General features: G+C 35.2%; 1 protein-coding gene across 5 annotated transcripts in view; it reads right to left on the bottom strand.

Annotated features, from left to right (window-relative positions):
- Nucleotides 1–7,654: 7,654 nt before the first annotated feature.
- The window catches only part of LOC149775396 (uncharacterized), a 126,413-nt gene continuing 110,727 nt past the window's right edge, over nucleotides 7,655–23,340 (bottom strand). For all 5 annotated transcript variants that reach the window (XM_089944042.1, XM_089944041.1, XM_089944040.1 and 2 more), the window contains exons 6-9: nucleotides 22,212–22,686; nucleotides 18,900–19,006; nucleotides 10,381–11,415; nucleotides 7,655–8,943 (exon numbers count right to left, since the gene is read on the bottom strand). In XM_089944042.1, coding sequence (XP_089800168.1) covers nucleotides 7,931–8,943; nucleotides 10,381–11,415; nucleotides 18,900–19,006; nucleotides 22,212–22,686 — 2,630 coding nt within the window. In that variant the 3' untranslated portion in view covers nucleotides 7,655–7,930. The remainder of the gene's footprint in view (nucleotides 8,944–10,380; nucleotides 11,416–18,899; nucleotides 19,007–22,211; nucleotides 22,687–23,340) is intronic.

Genomic DNA, 23,340 nt, shown 5'->3' with positions numbered 1-23,340 from the left:
AATCTCTATTTACTTTTTATGGCTGTCAACATATGTGTGTGAATGCACACAATAAACCGCACGACCATACACGCAGCAGTGTGTGCGTGCGTGTGATTTTGATTTTCAACGTAGCTTTAACAATTTTTCAGTCATATCGCTACGATGTCTGCAGTGTGGCAGTTTTTATTGTCCTGCACGACCATACACGCAACAGAGTCAAGGAAACTGAGCCATAAGTGATAATTGGTGTTCGGGTTATTTTGTTAAAGCAATTATGATCGCCGTATATATCCAGCTAAAAGACGGGAGAGAGCGTTGGGGGGGGGGGAGATATTTGACAAAACAACGCATTCATTCCGTAAAAAAATGAATGAGACCCACAATCCCATTATGCAATAAATGATTTGCTTTATCTATTGCTATAAAGATAGCTGATCAAAAGTGCTTCACCCCTTGGGGAAGCCATTACTGTTGATTAAAACTATTTCATCCCACCGGCGACAATAGTAAACAGTTTTGTATTATCACAGAAATTAACCTGAAAGCAACTTCAAGTATAACTGCTATTCGTGCCTCAGACCCCATATGAAACGTCGCGTGACCATATAACTCTTTAGGTTTTGTCCCTAATTCTCGCTTCTAACATTATTAATCAAAATTCGTACCAGTATATTTTAACCGACCCCAAAAAGTGTCTGGTGTATTTACGTATACACTATGATATCCGGGACTGACTGAAGCATAATGTCCATGGAGCAAATAAGAGATCAAGATCAATATATCCGACGCAAATCTATGTTAGTTTTCTTTAAGAGCATCCATTTTGGTTTGAAAATCTGTTGCTTTATACATTGTTGCCGACTCCGAACCCCATGCCCTCCCTACTAAAGATGCAGAGGAGGCGGAAAGGAACATGATAGTATCGAATAAATAAATTTGTCATGCTTTTTTGTGGGGTCAATGCGTGACAGACGAAACTGCTATTACAACATACCTTTGCCTTGGATCAAACTATCAAGATAGTCGAATATTGTCGGGAACACCATTCTGACATTTTTTAACAAAAAATAATAACGGTGAGACACAGTCCAACAAGGAAGTACTCTTTTACTTCAGGAAATAAAAAAGCCCCCAATTACCCGTATCTAAAAACCAACCCAATAAAGGTGACACTCAAACATCCTCTAACGAAATAAAAGACATTTCAGCTGACGTCTGTAGTCAGTGTAGCATAAAAAAAAAAAAAACATTAGTTCTGGATGACGCTACACAAAAAATACCAAATACATAAATATTACAATGCCGACAGCAGCAGCAGCTTAAAAAATAATACAACAATATACAGTCTGTATATATATAAAAAAATTTAATACAGCTTATATAAATATATTCCACATCACTGAAGGAATACAGATGAAAATTCAGACGAGTATGACAGATTTATTATTAAAATGCATGCACAAAGGACACATTTATTAATAATCTTATAAGGAAATGGGGGTGTTAAAAATAAAAAAAATAAACTCAAAACCAAAGTTAAAACAAAGAATAATTAAAATAAATAGTAAGGAAATAAGAGGTAAATAAAAGAAACTCGGTAGATGTTGGTAACCTTAAACCTGACGTGCAAGTTGCCGTTAACTAAAACGACACAAAACATTGGGGCCCTAACCATGTCCGAGTGAGGTTGCTGAATTCTCTCAACTCGGAGATTGTTCTCAGTTCTTTGGGCAGACTGTTTGAGCCTCGGTGGTAGTCACATTTGAAAGAATGCTTATCGTACCTTCTGTTCCGCATCTTTAAACTTAGATTAACGTTGCGGGGCTTTTGTAACGGGACCAGTCCATTACAGTAATTAGATGCGTTCTTTTTAAGTTGACGCTGACAAACAAATGGGACGGGTGGTGGTGGCAACCTATCACAAGTCGTTGGACGGAACGATATGGCGCCCTTCGGAAAAAAAAAAAAAAAAAAAAAAAAAACATTAAAAAAAAGTCGATACAGTATGCGGCCCTATGAAAATTTAGCATGGATGGAAGGGACATATCGGGCCCTTCAGGAAATCCATCTTAAGAGGTGTCGATGTGAGATGGAATCCTATCGAAATTTAAAAATGCGGCCTAACTACAAACATGAACTACATTTACAATCACAAATATATATGTCTTCTGTTCTGCGCTGGTCAATCTATTTTGTCAAAACAAGGTTACGACTTAAAAAATTACTTTAATGTTTATGTGTGCCATTACTAAGCTTTATGCTTTATTGAGAGAGAGAGAGAGAGAGAGCAAATCAAACCAAGTTTCATTTCTTTTTAAATCAACGCTTTAATGCACCCATCTCCAGCGACTCAATATTTTGAAACATTCGTGTGCAATTCGAGATGCAATGCCGTCTATTTATTTTAATTTTGATTTCATAAATTCATAAATTAAAAAAAAACAACATATCATTCGGTGACATTCATGAACCTGAATGTATTTATTTTAAATGAATGTCTCAATTACAAAGCATGAAATATCACAAATAATGCCGATTTTCCTTTTTTTAAATATTGGTGCCAGTATTTGTAACACGAAAATTTGCATAATCTTCAAACTGAGTTAGGATGGAGAGTCACAAAAATCAGTATCGAAACTTTAGTTTGTAACTTGGTTCCATTTAACAAAGTGGCGTACTTTTTACAGTGCAAGATTGGTTTTCCTCTGCAGGTGATGGAAATTGTTTCTGGTTGCAATATTTACCCATTTTTTTATATAAAAAAATGATTCTGAATATATTTACGCTTAAGACATTTAAAGCTTAAAAAACGATAGTGAATTTCAAACAAAAACTTAGATAATGTCACATGCATTGTTGGATAATAATTTAAGGTAAGAAAATTATGTAAAATTTAAAATTGAGAAAACAAACACTAGCCACTCTCATTCTTAATCATGTTCTTTGATTGATATGCTTTAATTCTTCCATTTTCTGAATATTTAAGGTAATTTGCTTAAAAAGATAAACGTTATTAAAATATAATGGGTTGAACTGTTCGATGTTTCCATCTTATCTTAAGTCTGGTCTTTGTAAGAGTGATACGGTAAATGAATAAAACAGTTACCACCAGTGTCGTCATGAAGCGATCACGAAAACACTATAGAGGAATTAGAAGTGAAGTGACTGATGTCGAGAATATTGTGTTGCCTGGCACAGAGTGGTGGAAGAACAACTATATCCTACTGATTTTAATGATGAGATGACTGGTCTTAGTGCATCACCACCACCACCACTATCATATCCATGACCGAGAGTCCAGATGGTTTGAGAAAACGTTTACCTGTACCCAGAGAGGCTAACTTCCACATTCAACGAGTTAGTAAGGCGACTTCCAGAAAATTTTGAACGATAGCATATACATTCACTGTCAAATTCAATGCTTCTAATTCACAACTCACGAAAGAAAAAGTGGACACCTTTATCTATGTTTGATGATTTGAAAAAGCATTGTTGATCTTGGGATCCACAGCTATTCCAACGTTCTTCACAGGAGCTTGAACACTCGTATTTAGATCAGATTTAGAATACCTGCTCAGTTACCTGTTAAAAAGTATGCACATGATTCAGAAAGTCTGTATGTATGGCTGAATCGTCCCTTCTCATCGTGACAAATTGATATCAGGTTTTCTTGTAAATTACTATCAGCAAGCATTCTAGCATCCAATACAGCAAATAATACAATTCATAGATTGCTTTTATTTGTACCGCTCCGATGGCCCAGTGGTTAGAAGTCCGCCTCGAATAAGGGAGGTCGCAGGTTCGAACCCCAGCCAAATCATACCAAAGACAAAAATGGTACAAACAGCTGCCTCGCTAGACACTCAGCATTAAGGGGTTAGTGTTAGGACTGGTAGGCCTGGAATCAGGATGTGAGTGGGTGGGACATCATGTAACATGTCTGAGGCATGATGCCCCAGTGCTAGACATCACTATAAACTGCCACACTGCAGACATCGTAGCGATATGACTGAAATTTTGTTAAAGCTACGTTAAAATCAAAACACACACACACACACATACACTCTTTTGTTTGTCGTAAAAACATAATATTCGTACAAATAATATATAGGGAGAGGATGTGTGTGATATCATAACACATATTTTACATTCATCACCCAAGCATATAAACAAATGGACTGAGGAAAAAGGTAGTATTCTGACTAACGTGAAAATTACAATCCAACACTCGTTCTTAAAAGATTATTATCGGGGAAAGGCTTATTAAAAGATAACCAGAATTATACACTGTACCTACAACCCATCTTATACAATTACAAACCAACGTTAAACCAAGCAAAATCACAACCATATTTGATACACAACAAAGAACGTTTCAAGTCCTAAAATCTAGTAAGTATTTCGTAATTTAAAAATGAGTTCTTGAACAACCAAATGTGGGAAATAAGAAACTGAAAATTTAGGAATAATGAAGAACTTCTGAAAGTCTCCACGAGTTCATTAGATATGAGGCTGACTCAATACAGACATAAAAATGACAATCGGAATTTCAGAAATTAAAAAAATAAAAACATCCCAACGACAATACTTGACATGAAAATCAAGAAATAAGTCTTGAATATAAAACCAAGACGAGCAACACAAAGAAAGATGAACAACAATGAGCAGCATAGACTGCAAGTTGTTGTTGTTGTGGGGTTTAACGCCATTTTTCAGCACACGATAGGCTATACATGGCGGCCAGTATTAATGGTGGAGGAAGAACCCGGGAAGACCCGGAAAGAACCACCGACCCACGAGAAGCTACTGGCAAGCTTTCTCACATACCCACATTGGCTGAATCCGAGACTCGAACCGGCGCAGACAGAGGTAAGATGCCAGTGATCCGTAACGGAGAGCGCTTTAGACTACTCGGCCACTCGGGGCCCCCATAGACTGCAAGTAACAAACAGATGAGTAAGTGTTCATAGAAAAAAATTCAGTCTTGAAGGCAAAATTCTCCATTATCCCTGGCAAAAAGCGGTCCAAGGAAATCATCCCTGAAAAATGGAAAATTTTTAGATATCTAGGACGAAAACCCCTTCGTGTTTCAATATAAACTACATGGCATAAAGCTGAAAGCTGATGACACTGCCAAATATTTAGGAGTAATTGTTAGTAACAACGCTAACTGGACAATACAATAAAAATATAACCAGACAAGCAAAAGTGTACCCCAACAATATGAAAAGAAACATATGAACAAAAACTGCAGCCGTGAAAGAAACAGCCTACAAAATATGTCTGCCTACAACTTGAATATAGCGACTGTGAAAACATATCCACACATCCTTTACAGGTGGCAGAAAACTCGGACAACCAAACTAGAAAGCATCCAGAGATTAACAAAACATCATGTTCTGAACAACTACAATCATACAAGTAATGTAATGGACGTACTTCACAAGCTATAATGGAAATCCCTTGAACAAAGTTAAATGAAGACTCTCTGACCTACATGTACAAAATCATAAATTTTTTTGGTCTTGGTAGATCACCAGCATCTAAACCCAGCTCGAACTTAAAATTACTTAATCTCTCAATGACGCACACAGTTTCAGTTAAACTATTTTTTGCTGTCGTGGTAGATATCATACCATAATAAGTATAGCAAAATCTCTTTTTCCTATTTACAAAATTGTTACATGTAAAAGTATTATGCATTTAACTTACACTATCTCTCTGTACTTAATCTCTATTCTCAGTTGTCTCCAGACATGTGTCTCCAAGTAATAATCAAAAGTGGGTGGCTGCGTGGTCTCAGATACTCTCCTTTACACATCACTGGCATCTCACCTGTCTTCATGGGTTACAGTCACGGCATGGCCAATTCAGGTATGTGAGCAGTGGCGTATTTACGGTAAATGGTGCCTAGGTGATGATGATGGCTCCGCCATCTATTTTCCTGTAACTGTATTCTCCTCAGCAGTTTCCAAGACCTCCGGTACCTGGGACAACCTCACCGTCCATCACCCTAATATGCTACTATATGCGAGAAAGTTTCTTAGTAGCTTCCCATGAGCTGGTGGTTCTTCCCGGGGTTTTCCTCCACCAAATATACTCGCTACCATGTACTGGCTATCGCACGCTGAAAAATGGCATTAAACCCACAAAACAAAAACAATAATCAAGAGACTGCTTGGAAATAACAAGCAAAAATCAGAAACAGGCACCACAAGACACCATCAACTGTTCATTGCTCTAATTGTCCCTATTTATCCATGTCTCAATCTTATATCCCAAAATCTATAGTTCCTAACCATATTCATGAGAAAGCAGCTCATTCCTTTTAACCTTGACCGTCATAAAGTGTAACCTATTTGGCTGTCTATTCTGTAAGTCAATTTAAAAACACAGAAAATCTAAACAAAACAAAACAAAATAAAAGCAACATAAAAAAACATGGGAAGTTGTGTCTTTGTCTTGGCCCATAACAACATAAAATTTATCAATTCATCACAGTGGAAGACGAGTAGCAGACGTTACCACACGTTTTTAAGTCCCTTCCTTTATAAGTTCTCAGCAATGGATTTATAGGGCACTAGTAACCGTTGTGTGGGGCACTACTTTGCATTGAAGTCTCATGATGAAACAAAAATACTTAAAACTTTTCCCGTAATTGCAGAAATTTGGCAAAACAATAGCATTGTAGTTACTTTTTCTGGACATTTGTACATAACTGACATCTATTGTTCTTTTAAATAAACAAAACTGTCATATTTTATGGATTTTTTCTCCCACCAAGAGAGCAAAGTTTCATTCATGAATAGTTTTATCTTTGTTTTTGTTGATTTTAATGGGACTTTTAACAGAATATACATTTTATCATGCCGAGGAAATGGGTGCCCAGGGACACCACAGAAGCAGCAAACCCAAGTTGACCTGGATGGGTATCAAACCTAAGACTCTTGGATTATGAGAATCGGTACAACTCTCTACCACTGTCAGTACGAGACTAATCATAGTAAAAACTCACATGTTCAGACCTTTCACCCAAAATTCAGTGTTGTAAAAATATACAGTCGGTTGATGAATTAACCCGTCTTTCTTGTCCTTAAAAGAGTAATAAAGTACTATTAATAGTCAAGGTCTGCCAATATCCAGCATCCCTTCCACTATATACAATTGGCAGTTTTGCTGTGATGGCATCCTGTGAATAACTGTAATTTTTTTTACATGAATTGATGAGTCCTTTTGGTGAAACACACATTAGTTCTTGCGTCAAAACTGCACTCAAATATGACTGCTGTGTTTGCTTACAATTTCGCAAAATTGGCACAACTAGATGAAGCGCCATGAAAAATGACACCCATGCTTTACACATGCTGTTTGAATGGTGGAGGAAGATAAACAATGGTGAGAATATCTCTTCAGCACAAACATTACATTTAGATTCAAAACTATTTTCTATCATCTCCTCTACTAATAGTTACCAATCAAGAATGAAATGCAGAGGAGGAGTGGAGGCATCGCAGAGACAGATACCCTAAAACTCAAAATGTGGATTTTTGTGCCCTCCTTATATCCTGTCATTGCAAAACCAAATTATCATCAGGAATTCCTCTCAAAAGGAGGGTATTACAGCATCCCTGATAACTTGAAGAACTTGATATAATAAAAGAAATACAACAGCTTGGCCTATACATAACACTTTAATACAAATTACTTTTTTTTTATTCATTTGTAATTCATGATCCATGAACATTAAAGAAATTTAAACTGGCAGATAACTGCTAAGTTCAGTATCTGCTGTAGATAATTAAAAAAATTACTAGCATACAATATACATATTAATGAAACAGAGACTTATTAAAGCAGTTCCTCATCATCACCGATTTGGTCACCAGTTTCATCAACAAACAAGACTTTTGACATTTTTTGCCATGGAATAAAGCCCTTTATCAGGGCCTCAAAAAAAATCATTAGAACTCTGAGCATACACACCCGACTTAGTCTTGGAATGGTTTTTAATGCTATATTCACTTGCTTTGCCTTTCATATCATCTTCAATTAGAATTGTAGCTCCTCCATTATCAAAACATGTCTTCATGCTACCAGCATATTCTCTATTTCCTGTCAAATTATTTTCTTTCACAGATATAGGCACTGAGTCCATGTCATGATCAAATAAAGCAGAGATAGACTCTTCTATATCACTCTCCAGTTCTTGAGGCACTTCATAGGCCAGTTCCTCTTTTGTCTTGACAATAGAAGAAAGTGGGTTTGACATTGTTAGCCCCTCCTTCTTCTCGCTCCTTTTTATTCTTGGCAGTTCTTCTAGAAAATCCATTTCTTTGCCATCATTTAGGGATGTAGTCAAGTTATCTTCATTTGGTTCCGATTCTAAGGAAGACAATGAATCTTCCTGGGTAATGGCCATTTTGACCTGCTGGAACTTCTCTGGGGACAGAGAATTTAAATTCAGAGTGTTAATACCAGCTGCTTTTAGCTCCATTCCAAAGACATTTCCCTGACTCAAAAGCAAGTCTGGTAATTTTACCTCGACAGTACTCGATTTGCTTGATGGGGGATGGACTGTGATTCCATGAATCTTAAAAGAACTTGAAGCTCCTTGCATTTCTCTCACAAGAAGTGCCTTTTCTGGGTGCTTATTCTGACAATGTAACTTCACCTTCATTCGAAGAGATGCACTAAAAGAACAATGGCCACATTTGAATGGATCTGCTGTTTTTATTTCATCATTACTTGAATTGGCTATAACCTTTGAACCCTGAAGTGCACCGGTCGAAGTCTTCAATTCTGAAGTGCTCTTTATTGCTGGCTCCTCTATGTAATCTGGTTTCTCCTGCTTGACTGTTACTTGTTGATATTCAAGATGGTCATCAATGTCGGTCAAAGAACACGACTGATGTTGGTCAAAGGAATCAGAAAAGGAACTGGCTGGGCTGCTGGACCCCTCCTCTGAAAAAAAAACAACAACTTTAAGTGAATTACAGGGCAGACTTATTTTCATATTGTGGATCAAAATGTGGTTTTGCTCAGATGATGAGGCATGAATCTTATGTGTGCGCAAGTAAATCATTTAGGCGTAAAAGTAAACTTAAGCATATCAATAAGTTAAAAATGCCTGAACTCTCATTTAAACAGAGATGTTAATCCCTACCAGCTGTGGAGTCTGTAATTGGTATATCCAACAAAGTTCTTTGTCTTTCCTGAAAATAGTGCTACTAGAGAGCTCTAAATCAGATTTAATAATTTCTGTTATCTGATATTTAACACAAGCTATGTTGTGGTCAGATAAATTAAAATGCTTAGACACCTGGGAATTTTTATGATTACAGATATCTCTCAAGTGTTCTTTTATTCTCACTTGGAATTCCCTTTTAGTTTCTTTTATGTATTGTTTGCCACATTTATTGCAGATGAGAAGATAGATGGCATTATGTGTGGTACAACAACCTCTTAGATTTGATTTAAATTTGAGGTTCCGTAAATGTGCTTCTAAAGATTTTAGATTTATCCATTTTCCTGCAGAAACTGCAATTAATGGTCTAACAGTCTAAAACTTTGTGAATGTTTTTCCTGGTTAGTTTCTTCTCAAAGAATGTTGATCCAAGCACTGACAAATTTGTGACAGTTTGTGAATCTCAGGCGTAGGTTGATTTCTAATCCTCGAGCACTTTTCCCTTTAAGGCCACACTATTGGAGGTAGTCACCCACCTTTTCCTTAAATTTTTTTCACTAATTTGGAAAGAAGTTTTCTCACATTTTTAGAAAACAGAATTGATTGGGAAAGAAGTAGCTGGTGCTTCACTTCTTTTAGGGACGGGGGGGACCAGAATACCCCAGCAGATGGGAGGGAATGCCTCCACATCCAATCAGTCATCATCTTCCTTAAGCATATCAATAGTTTATATTCCTTGCATGCAAAGTCCCATTTTAAATCAAGCTGTCTCAAGATGTTGTTTTGGGTTAATGCTATCTTTCAGCACATGATATTCTATACATGGCAGCCAGTATATATGGTGGAGGAAGAAGCTGGGAATACCCTGATAAGAACCACCAACCCATAGAAAGCTCTTGGCAAGTTCTGTCACATACTCACACTGGCTGAATCCAAGACTTGGTCTCAGATTAACGGTGGAGATGTCCTCACATTATACTAAACAACCCTGGAGGCAACATCTTAGAATGAATTACTTTTCATGTATGAAAGACTTAAGTTTCATACTGGTTTGAAACACCTTTCATTTTTGGATTTTTGTGGTTCTGATTTCTGAAGCACATATAAACCAAACAACAGATTATGTACTGGTAGAAATGTAGGTATTGCTGCCACACTACCCCAGCACAGCATTGTTGATTAGTAATGATAGTGTTAAAACTGAATTTTCTTACCTTCAAAACCATCTATGCTGTCTTCAAAGGACGCAATGTCATCACTGACATCATCAGTGTACTCTGTTAGATCCAATTCATCAACCTGAAATTCTGCCATTGGATGCTCCCTTCTGTGATGCTTCCGAATCTCAGACCGGTAGAATGCTCTGTGCTCACACCAATGGCATCTGAAGCGAGGTTTCTTGTGACTGTTTTTCACATGATCAAATAAAGTACCAGTATCCTTCATGGTCCGAAAATCACAATACGGACATTTATAACATCCTTCGGCATCTCTGTGGAATCTAATCTGGTTTCTTCTACTGATCCCCTTCCTCTGTAAGACTACTTTATAATCCTCTATTGGAAGAGTCATCATACTCTTCTGAAGAAAACCTTCAATATGCTTCTCTAGGTAGTTGTGTTTTTTGTAAGAGAAGGACATCTCATTGTCGGGATGTTCTGCTCTGATATGGTTCTTGACATGGGACGACTGGGTACCAGCCATGCCGCAGTAATTACAAGTCCATGGTTTATATTCCACATGATGGAATAAATGCTGCTTCATTTTTGACTTGTCTTTTGAAATATGATGACAAGTATCTGGATCAAATGCGCACTTGTACAGGGTCTTGAAATTGCCTTTGCTGGGTATTTTCTTCCCATCAGAATTTCTCCCATCTCCAACATGACCTGCTGGTGAAGGTTTGGATCCTCCATTTTTATTTGCCATTTGCTGCCCTGGTGAATGTTTACTCTTTTGTACAGTTTGTGGTGTTCTTCCTGCAGATGGTAGAACATTGTTCTGTGCACTTTTTGGTGTCACAGATCCTGCAGACTTATTTTTTGCACTGTCTGGACTGGAGGAGCTACTCCTTGACGGAACACTTATTTCATGTTTGGACCTTGGAGCTGGCCATTTGAAATTGAGCTTTGGTGTGGCTGAGGTAGTTTTAGAACTGTCCTCTGTGGATTTCATCTTCTTACTGCTACCAGGTCCAGTTGCTGTGTTGACACTTGGTTTTCTTTTGTTATTAACTGGCTGGGAGTGGTCTGAACAAAGAAGTGAAAGGAACCATTATGATATAATAATGCTCTAAGACAAAAGTACAAAAGTTATACCCTCATGCAAATGAAAAGCCTAACAACTGAGTAATTTAAAGAAACTTTTCACTACGTTGTTCGGCAATTTGGTCAAACAAAATCAGTATTTTCATCATGTGATAAATATAATCTAATACATGTGCTGATTTAAAATAAAACTGATAAAATTTGTTGAATAATTTCTATCTTTTGCTTACAATGGCTCTCAAAAGATGGAAATTATTTTATTTGTTTCACACATTTCTGAGGCTTATCAGTGAATGTCAATTCTGTCAGACGTATGTCAATGAAGGTCACTTCTGTCAGAGGAATATCAATGAATGCTAATTCTGTCTGAGGATTATTAGTTAATGTCATTACTGTCTAACAAATACCAATCAATGTCAATTATGTCTAGGAAAAATAAATGAATGTCAATTCAGTTAATGCCAATTCTGCCAGAGGTATATCAATGAATGTTGGTTCTGTCAGAGGCATATCGATAAATGTCAACTCTGTCAGAGGTAGTTCAACACATGTCAATTATGTCATGAGACATCACAATGTCAATTCTGTCAGAGGCATCACAATGTCAATTCTGTCAGACATTACCATGTCAATTCTGTCAGAAACATCACCATGTCACTTCTGTCAGAGACATCACCATGTCAATTCTGTCAGAGGCAATCACCACGTCAATTCTGTCAGAGGCATCACAATGTCAATTCTGTCAGAGACATAACAATGTCAATTCTGTCAGAGACATCACAATGTCAATTATGTCATGAGACATCACAATGTCAATTCTGTCAGAGACATCACAATGTCAATTCTGTCAGAGACATCACAATGTCAATTATGTCATGAGACATCACAATGTCAATTCTGTCAGAGACATCACAATGTCAATTCTGTCAGAGACATCACAATGTCAATTATGTCATGAGACATCACAATGTCAATTATGTCATGAGACATCACCATGTCAATTCTGTCAGGCATATCAATAAATTTAAGCACTAATATTCATGTGATTCTTTTGCTAAAGCATAAAAGTTGGTGTCCATGAAAATAAAGGAATTCACTGTATGTAGCATCCATCTAATAAAGTCATGACAGCACAAAATATTAAGTATGAAAGTGAACGTATGATCCATTTGAATATCTTAAATTGGTATCCTTTGGATGATGCTGATTACAGTATAGAGAAATACCTGTTTAAGACATCTTTGGGTACTGATTACAGTATAGAGAAATACCTGTTTAAGACATCTTTGGGTACTGATTACAGTATAGAGAAATACCTGTTTAAGACATCTTTGGGTACTGATTACTGTATAGAGAAATACCTGTTTAAGACATCTTTGGGTACTGATTACAGTATAGAGAAATACCTGTTTAAGACATATTTGGGTACTGATTACTGTATAGAGAAATACCTGTTTAAGACATATTTGGGTACTGATTACTGTATAGAGAAATACCTGTTTAAGACATATTTGGATACCGATTACAGTATAGAGAAATACCTGTTTAAGACATCTTTGGGTACTGATTACTGTATAGAGAAATACCTGTTTAAGACATCTTTGGGTACTGATTACTGTATATATGGGACCATTACAACTTTGTGCCTCAACTGATATCTATCAGTGTAACATCAAGCTAGAAGTACACAAAAACCAATAAGTTTAATTCAAAGGACTAACCGTTTTATTTCTTTAGTTACAAAGCTTAACTAGACATGAATGATCCACAATGATGGTAAGAAACTGGCCTGAATGTAAAAATCATACAGATGGTGGATGTGGGTCAGCAGTACATCTTTTTTTAGTTTCTTCAAATCCTGTTTATGGCACATACTATCAAAACAACTGATTTAAGCTTTCTCTAGTTTTTGTATATTCACTCATATCATATGGCACGTTAGCAACAGTTGTCCATACAGTAGAACCTGTCTTGAAATGACCACCCCTTTCTGCCAAATAATAATGGGTCTCTCATGACAGGTCATAACACTATATAATAAATAAATCCATGCATTACAAATCTGGTCTCCCAAAACAGATGATCTCTCATAGCAGTGGTCTTTCAAGACAGGTTTTAATATAACAGAATGCTTTCTGTTAAAGTTGGTCAAATTCAGTTTAGTGATTTTTTTTTAAAATCAATTTCTTTAAAATGGTTATATATTTCTGGTTTCAAGGCAAATTGGCACAATCTTTATAAAATCTTCAAGACCTTCAAGCTAGGAAGCTTTCTGTCAAATTTTATCAAATTCTGTTTAAAGTTTTTTTAAATTTATTTTTATGTTTAGCAACAGCAAATGCACTTGATAGTAGATCATCTTCATATCATACATACTCTCTCATAAGTCAAATCAAACTGCAAACAAAAACATCCATGTCTGCCATACCATATTGTGCCTGCAGATCAGGGTCTATGTTGTTTGTTGTACTGATTACTCCTAACAAACTGCTCAGACCCAGATCTGCCAGTGCTTTATGTAATGTCAGACCTGGGTCTGTGCAGTTAGCAGTTTGTCTCATCTTATAAGCGAGTATATAAGCTACAGGTATATAAATTTAAATTTAAATTGTTCTTAAGAAAAGGTTCTTAAAAGGATTTTTAATTTTTAGTAATTGTAGCCATATCTGAGAGTAATTTGGCATCATTTGTACAAATCTGAAAGGCCTTCATAACAGACTGCTTTCTGTCAAATCTGGTCAAATTCGAAGATAAGGCATTCAATATTTTTTTACTATTAATAGCAGCCATGATTGATGGTAGATTGGCTTTTATAAATCTTAAAAGACCTCAAGGTAGTACAGTAAGAGGTTAGTGTTAGGACTGGTTTCTGGATAATGTGACTTGGTGGGACATCATGCTATATATCTGCATCATGTTACACCAGTGCTAGACATCACTATATGCTGCCACACTGCAGACATAGTGATAAAACTGAAAAATTGTTGAAGCTATTTTAAAAATACAAATCACACACACACACAAGCTAGGATGCTTTCAGTGAAATCTGGTAAAATTCCCATGAGTTGTTCATAAGAACATTTAAAAACTTTGTAAACTATGGTCAATAGTTGTCACATTTATTGGTCAATTGGCATTGTTTGCAGAAACTTAAAATGTTCATCCTACTAAGTTGCTTTATTCAGTTCGGTCAAATCCTGTTAAGTCATTTTTGTGAAAAGCCATTTAAAGGTATTTCACATTTTCAGTAATAGGCCAAATTTGCTTGCAAATTAGACTTATTTATACAAATAGGAAAGGCCTAAAAGTCAAAATGCTTTCGACAAATAAAAATTGGTCATGTTCTTTTGATTGTTTTTGTAAGTTGTTTAATGGATTTTCTATTTTTAATAAAAGCAACCATATTTGATTGGTACTAATCATATGTACAATTTAAAAGCTCATTATGTGTGGATGCTTTCTGTCAAATACAGGGGTTCTACTTAATGGATACCTGTATTTTTTTACGATTTCGACAACATAGTTTCTGCAAATACAGTGAAACCCTGCTATGGCATGCTTTGTTAAAGCATGAATTTGGACATAACACAATTGTTGCATACTTCTCAATTTTTCTATATTTGTTTGTATATAAAAAAATAAACATATTTTCTCAAAGTACAAAAACTAATGTGTAAAAAGGTAATTATCATTTTGGGGAAGAGTTCGTGCATAAATTCAGATATGTAATTTTTCTATATTTGTTTGTATATAAAAAAATAAACATATTTTCTCAAAGTACAAAAACTAATGTGTAAAAAGGTAATTATCATTTTGGGGAAGAGTTCGTGCATAAATTCAGATATGTAATTTTTCTATATTTGTTTGTATATAAAAAAATAAACATATTTTCTCAAAGTACAAAAACTAATGTGTAAAAAGGTAATTATCATTTTGGGGAAGAGTTCGTGCATAAATTCAGATATGTAATTTTTCTATATTTGTTTGTATACAAAAAAATAAACATATTTTCTCAAAGTACAAAAACTAATGTGTAAAAAGGTAATTATCATTTTGGGGAAGAGGTCGTGCATAAATTCAGATATGTAATTTTTCTATATTTGTTTGTATACAAAAAAATAAACATATTTTCTCAAAGTACAAAAACTAATGTGTAAAAAGGTAATTATCATTTTGGGGAAGAGGTCGTGCATAAATTCGGACATAATATGATCATAGCATGCCCAACAAGATTTTACAATAATTTCACCAATTTCTTGAAGAAGTGCAAAGTTTTGTGCCAAAATAAACAAGAGTTTGATTTAATAATTTGGCAAGCTGTGACAATTTCCTGAAGAAAAACTGTCTTATGGCCGCATCTTTCTTGATAAGAATAAAGGTGTTCAATGTGCGTATTTGTGAACATTCATTTCATGTGAGTCAGTAGTCGATCACTGCTACTTAGGCTTAGCTAGACTTTTAAAAAAAGCTGATCATGTTAAATCTTATTATTATTTAACTATGAATAACTGAACCATCAAATTGTCTCTGTTTATCTTCAATGCATTCTGTGTACAATGTTTACTCAAAGAAAAGATTCTCATCCCAATTTATAAATCAAATAATTTCAGTAATCACTAATCAACAAAGATAACGTTACTAGCAAAGGTTATTCCAATTATGGGACAATTATTAAAAAATTTAATTTAAAAAAATGAGGGAAAAAAACAAGAAATCCACCAGCACACGCACATGGTTTTGACTTGTGTGGTGTAATAAATCATCATATTGGCAGTTGACCAGTGAATACTATTCTGCAGTTTCTACAAAAATGACCCTGTTGTTCGTTATCAATTATTCTGGCTGCATTAGTTCAAACAGAGGTCAAAGTGTTAATTAATGGGTATTTACAATGTATAACAGGATACAGAAAAGAAAAGCTTTTACTTTTCAAGCTTGAAGCCATACTAAATCTGGAGTTTCTGGTGTATCCCAGAAGTGACAAGAGAGGGAGGGAGAAAGATATATGCAGATGAATATACAGAGGCACACTGACATGATTAAAGAGGGTACCTAACCAGTAGATAATTAAAAACTTGTTTAATTGCAATTTCCCATTTTCGGAGAAGAAGAAATCCAGGTTTTGGGCTCATGGCCTTTCCTTCAAACACTTTTACTCAACATTTAATTGCTATATTGGTCCAGACTTTGTAATCTGCCTGGAAATGTACAAATAAAAGCTTTTTAATTTTTAAATTTGATAAAAATATTTGTTGGTGAAGAAGAGTGCCTAAAATCCCCTGACCAGCATTTCTATTTTTGTTGCATTGTATTTTCTGTAATTTTTATCACATGAATGTAATTAACTGACTGACATTACCTGGTGAGAATTAGAAAGGTCAGACCTAAATTCCTATGAAAGATGGATTACACATCACATGAATTATTATAATTTATGATATTGCACTACTGTGACATCAATGACATTCATGTGACATCATCAGACTTCAGAAAGAATGGAATAAATTCTATATTTGAGTCCCCGGTTTGGAACTAAGTGCATACATTGAAATTTGTTAGGGCATTTTATCAACACTGCAAAACACAAAATACTACAATTTTGGTCATAAAGGTGTTCATCATGGCTGTTGAAATTATATAGTTTACAGATCTATCAACGCAATAAGATCTTTGCAGTAAAGCAGTCAATATTGTCTCATAATTCTTCAGTAATGTGTATGGAATATTTCATCATATACTACTTTTGTCGACTTGGTAAACATGCATTATGTTCACCTAAAATGTTTGTAAAATACATTTATGCTTTTATCAACTAAGTACAGTTTTTCAGAAGAACCATGGAGAACCTGACGTCATCATTTCTTTTTTCAGGACAGCAATCATATCTCTCGATGTTTGACATATGCAAATCAACACCAAATGTCCAGCAAACTTAACTGCTGCCATTCCTGCTTTTTCCACCTAAGAACTGGAATGCTCTATTTTCTAATTTTTTGCTGTTTGTTTAAACTGTTAAACAGGATGATTGTCCATAATGCCTTCAATATTGGACAGGATGATTGTCTATCATGTCTTCAATATTGGACAGGATGATTGTCCATAATGCCTTCAATATTGGACAGGATGATTGTCTATAATGTCTTCAATATTGGACAGGATAATGTCTATAATTACTTCAATATTGCACAGGATGATTGTCCATTATGCCTTCAATATTGGACAGGATGATTGTCCATAATGTCTTCAATATTGGACAGGATGATTGTCCATAATGTCTTCAGTATTGGACAGGATGATTGTCCATAATGCCTTCAATACTGGACAGGATGATTGTCCATAATGCCTTCAATATTGGACAGGAAGATTATCCATAATGCCTTCAATATTGGACAGGATGATTGTCCAAAATGCCTTCAATATTGGACAGGATGATTGTCCATTATGCCTTCAATATTGGACAGGATGATTGTCCATTATGCCTTCAATACTGGACAGGATGATTGTCCATAATATCTTCAATACTGGACAGGATGACTGTCCATAATGTCTTCAATATTGGACAAAATGCTAGAAGCAGCAACCTGATCATGCTTGCAATGTAACATGAAAAACTGAGGTACTCCTGTACAGATAGTCTGGTTCACTGACTAACTCCAATAAATCTAATATAAAACTCAGATCTAGACCAATCCCAGTCAAATCAAAATCCAGCTCTAAAGCAGTGATCATACTTATGTATTTTTGGCTATTATTATGTAGGTCCATCATTTAAGGGTCATTTTAGTTAGTAAATTCATAAGGGTCAGACAGGTCAAATCATAAGTGTCAGATCATAAGGGTCAGCAGGTCTGACTTTATATTGACTGAATGTGCCACCAATAAACATGAGCTATTTTTTAAATATAAATATTTATTTAACAGGACCAATATGCTGACAACTTTTGGAGTTAAAGTTTAAAGTTAAATAGATGCACATAATTAGAATGAATCTAAATTATTTTGCATGTATTTTAGTCTATTTGTTTGAATATGCCAGTAACATCTAAATAGGTTTCTATCTAGAGATCTGCATCAAAACCTATTTTTGTTGCATCTTGCACTCAGCATTTTCATTATTTCAAAACAAGTCAAATTTCAAACTTTTGCAATAACTCATGGCATAGAATAATAACAAACCATTGTTTCAGTGAAAATGAAATTGAAAGAACTAGCATATCCAACATATTGATTCCCACGTTGAAGAAGTCTATAAGAGGTTTACTGGTTCACAAAACTTCGTATTCATCTCAACCAAGGTCAATAGTGTACATAATTCTGTCAACCAAGGTCAATAGTGTACATAATTCTGTCAACCAAGGTCAATAGTATACATAATTCTGTCAACCAAGGTCAATAGTGTACATAATTCTGTCAACCAAGGTCAATAGTGTACATAATTCAGATAAATAGACACATGAACAACAGACCTGTTTCATCTTGGCCAGTCTTGGAGGTGTCCACATCAATCCTTAGATCTTTAACAATCACTGGCTTGTCCTTGTGGACATCTCTGATATGACTCTCCACATAAGACCTAAATTAGAAAATAATAAAAGCTAAAATTTAATGATCTGATATCCAACAAAATAGTATTTGAGATCTAACTTTTTCTTGATTCATGAAACCTCAAACTTTTAGATAGTGGACTTGCTTCAAATTTTAAGCAAAAGAATAACAGGAGCCAGAGGTCACAAATTTAAATTACAAAGTCTGACAGGTCAATGTCTGGGTCATCTTTATGAAACTAGTTTAAAACGTGACAGGACAGCACATTTTGCAAGTACCTGTTTTAAAAGTTTTTTCTCCATTTTTTTCCCATTACTGTCAGCATATTTAAAATACTGGCATGCTACTACTTTCAAAAGACTTGCATGTGAGAACTGTGAAGCTTTCAAAGGCCTTCATATGAAAATGGTACAGCTGTCAATGGCCTTCATGAGAATGGCACAGCTTTTCAAAGGCCTTCATATGAAAATGGTACAGCTTTCATAGGCCTTCTCATGTTAATGGTAAGCTTCTGAAGGCCTTCATATGAGAATGACACAGCTTTTCAAAGGTCTTCATATAAGAACTGCTTTCAATGGCTATGAGAATGATGTGGTTTAAAATTAGTTAAGAACCAGTTTGGAAACTAGCTAAATCTCTTTATTATATATATAAAAATATATACACACACACACACACATATATATATATGTGTGTGTGTATATATATATATATATATATATATATATATATATATATATATATATATATATATATATATATATATATATATGATAGCTGATCTGCATGGTTCATATAAAATGAAAGAGTCTTTGTGTAAATGTTTTGAGTCCAAAAGTTTTGCATTTTTTTTCTTTTGTTTAAAGGTAATGCTACACTGTGCTGTAGTGTACATAATGGAAGAGCGGCATTATTTGTTGGGATTTTACCTGCAAAACTAAATTAGGGTGTTTCGGCAAGGTGACAGGCTAGTTTAAGTTACAGTGGCTATAACTGTCAGAGGACAAAAGTCCTAATTTGTAATCAATAAGGACTTTTTACATTCTTCAGTCAGAGGACAAAAGTCCTAATTTGTAAGAATAGTCTTTTTCCAATCTCCAGAGGACAAAAGTCTGAATATGTAAGCAATAAAGACTTTTTAAATTCTCCAGTCTGAGGACAAGTCCTAATTTGTAAGAATAAATGATTTTTAATTTTCCAGTCAGAGGACAAAAGTCCCAATTTGTAAGCAATAATCCCTTTTTACATCATCCTTTCTGAGGATCCTTACCCTTGCCTACTGCATGCACTAGAAGTATATTGAGAATGAAGCATACAGATACTGCCTGGCAGCAGTCTGACACAATGACAAAAGTAAAACATTACTTGCTGCTTTCATATAATTGCGTGTATTAAAGTAGTCAATTCACTGGGCCAAAGTTTTATTTTTCTCTAAGTTGTCTTGTTTTAATAAATGTATGTATCAATAAACTTATTCTAACAATGCTATGCATCTCTGCCCCACCCCACCCATGACAAGTTACTGTCTTTCCTATGTTGTGTTAATTGTTATTAAAGATAATTACACTGTACAGTAGTCAATCAATGGGGAGAGTATGTCCACGCCTGGGTCCATTGTGCCATATACAATACAATTATGGTCATTCCGTATTCTCTATCTTGCCTTGAGGCACATTATTTGCTTTCAAACAATTTCATTTCCTTATCCCTTCTCTATTTCAAATATATGACATATTATTCTTTAAAAAATTTGTTTTAAAAAATCTGCTTCCTGCACAGGATTCCTGTATCAAAATTATTTTTATTTTTCAAGACTTTTCCAGAAGATACTAAGGAGAAAATTACAAATTTCGTTTTTTTATACTTTGATTAAAGACCCAATGCTGCAGTTGAAGGTATATGTATATATGAAAAAAATCTTAGTTACCAGACTCAACCATGGCTACTGACGTAATATGGCAATTGTTGCAAAATCGTTCCCTACCAAGTTGCAATGGAGGCATTTGTTAGTCCCATTTTTATAAGTCTTTGGTATGACTCAGCCTGGGTTTGAACCTGCGACTTGGCACCAGAGGTGGGATCAAAAGCATACTATCTAGCTATCAGAAAATATTTTTCCTCAGACCCTCTTACATTATTTTTATTTTTCATCCAATTTTAAGGCCCTCTTTTGAATTAGGGCAACCAATGTCCAAATAACATATATAACTTTGCCAATTTAAGAATAATAATCTGCTGCTGTTCTTAGTACACAAATACCCCAAGTCTTACTTTCAATCAGCAAAATACTGCAATAACCTGCATTACTTCTCAATATCGGCTGATTATAAAACTTGCCCACTTCACAGATCTGACATCAAGATACTCCCTTAAAAATTTAAAGGATTAAAAAGGCCAAGCCATTTTGTCAAGAAACAGTAAATAATGATGGCTATTTTAGAAGAAACCAGAAACATTAAAAAATCATAGCTATACAATAGGTATTGCATAACAAAGAACTATGTGTCATAACATAAACTCCATATGCAAATCACACATGATACAGTACAAAACACGTAATGCTTTGATACATGTGCATTGTGATATGGTATTTCTCTATGTTCACAAGCACAAGTAATTCCCTCTTAATCTAGATGTCTTAACACACAACAGAAACAGGCAAATTATAATGTAGTAAAATTTCAACTTGGGCTTTTAGTTTCAGGTTGCATGAGATAACATAACTACTGCAACAAAGGGTGGCCACTGTTGTTAAACTCGTGAGACTCTTACTCTTCAGTTATATCCCCTTGTACATTAAAATTAAACTAAGCTGCTAACCAGAACCTATGAATTAATAACAACAACATATTTACATTATTAAATATAATACTTTGCACAGGAAGTTCTTCGACTGGTTTTAAATTAAATGTTTCACTGTATAAGACTTTAGACTGAGTACGACAATATGAAATGGCAATGGACCAGTTAAAAGAAAAAAGTTAAAACGATATTTGTATATTTAGCGTTCAGCTGAAAAATGAAAGGTTGGCATGACAATTAAGCTCACCTTTATTTCAAAGAAAATTTGATTCGTGATTCATTAAGTGTTGCTAAACTTGTTGTGAATTGTATAATAGAGTTTAAAAATTGTGAAAGATATAATGTTGCATCTAATAAATGTAAAAATTTATATAAAAAATAGAAACTTGTCAGTCTGTCTGTCTGTATGTCTCTCTCTCTCTCCCGTTTACCTTGGGGACTTTGTATAACCACAGTAAAGACACTCGTACAGTTGTTTCTCATGCTTGTACATGTGAGTGTGGATGGTGTTGTACTTGTCCGTGGAATAGTCACAATGATTGCAAAGGTAACGAGGAGAACCTCCATGATTGATGAAATACTCTCGATTGCTCATCTTGACTGAAGGCTGAGGTGGCTTCTTTCTGGGTTTGTCAGAAGAATTGTCTAGCTGAGGTTCACCAGCCATTTCCCTTGTAGAATCAACACTGGACTGTAAAGATTTGGCTGCACTGTCAGCAATGGAACTGTCTTTCCGTTTTTGACTTATCTGAAGACGAAGCTGATCAGATGGGTCAAGAGGGTTATCTGTATACATTACAAGGTTCTCATCCTCCTCCATTGCTTCAGGATCTTTACCCAGGTAATCAGCCTCCATCTCCTTCTTTAAAGCTTCTAGTTTGATGGGAAGTCTGTCTACAGTTAGTTCTGGTGAGATAGAAAATTTCGCATTATACAAAATAACAGAAATTTGTCAACAAACAATATACTGCAACTCTCCCTCTTTTCTCATTTTTCTTTGTTAGTATCATGCAAGACATATCTGTTCAGAGTACTGAATCATACAATCTGTAGCAAAAGTAATATTCAACTAAACTTGCCGCCATGACCACTTGCAAACAATCAGTACATGTCAATGAGTCAAGTACAATATGCCCATTTTATACATATGTATGTGTATAACAAAGCTATACAGTAGCAATAATAATCAAAGTCCTGAATGCAACTTCTGGGTTTTTTAATACAGTCGCATATGGATATTATTATTCCCTCAAATTTGTTATGGTCACTATATGCTGACTTTCCTGGAGTGCATGACTGGCAGACCCCTCCAGACCAATTGCCAGAGATTCTGAGGTATATAAAGTTTACTTACCTATGAGAAGTCATTTCCTAATCCAACTGGCTCACTCTGAATCCACTCTAACATCTGAATTTGGGATCATCCTCTCTGAACACCAGTAAATGCAATTGTCAAATTTCTGCCATTGGTGTCCATTGTGCATCACACTACATGTAGTCAAGCAATGAAAACAACCGCTATAGTCTGCATAAGAATGCTGAGAAAGTGAACATGTATGA

Source organism: Sinohyriopsis cumingii, chromosome 19, assembly GCF_028554795.1.
Source record: "Sinohyriopsis cumingii isolate HCF-2022 chromosome 19, ASM2855479v2, whole genome shotgun sequence".
NCBI classification, from domain to species: domain Eukaryota; kingdom Metazoa; phylum Mollusca; class Bivalvia; order Unionida; family Unionidae; genus Sinohyriopsis; species Sinohyriopsis cumingii.
The sequence above is the reverse complement of the archived record's forward strand: the minus strand, read 5'-3'. Positions and strand labels throughout refer to the sequence as shown.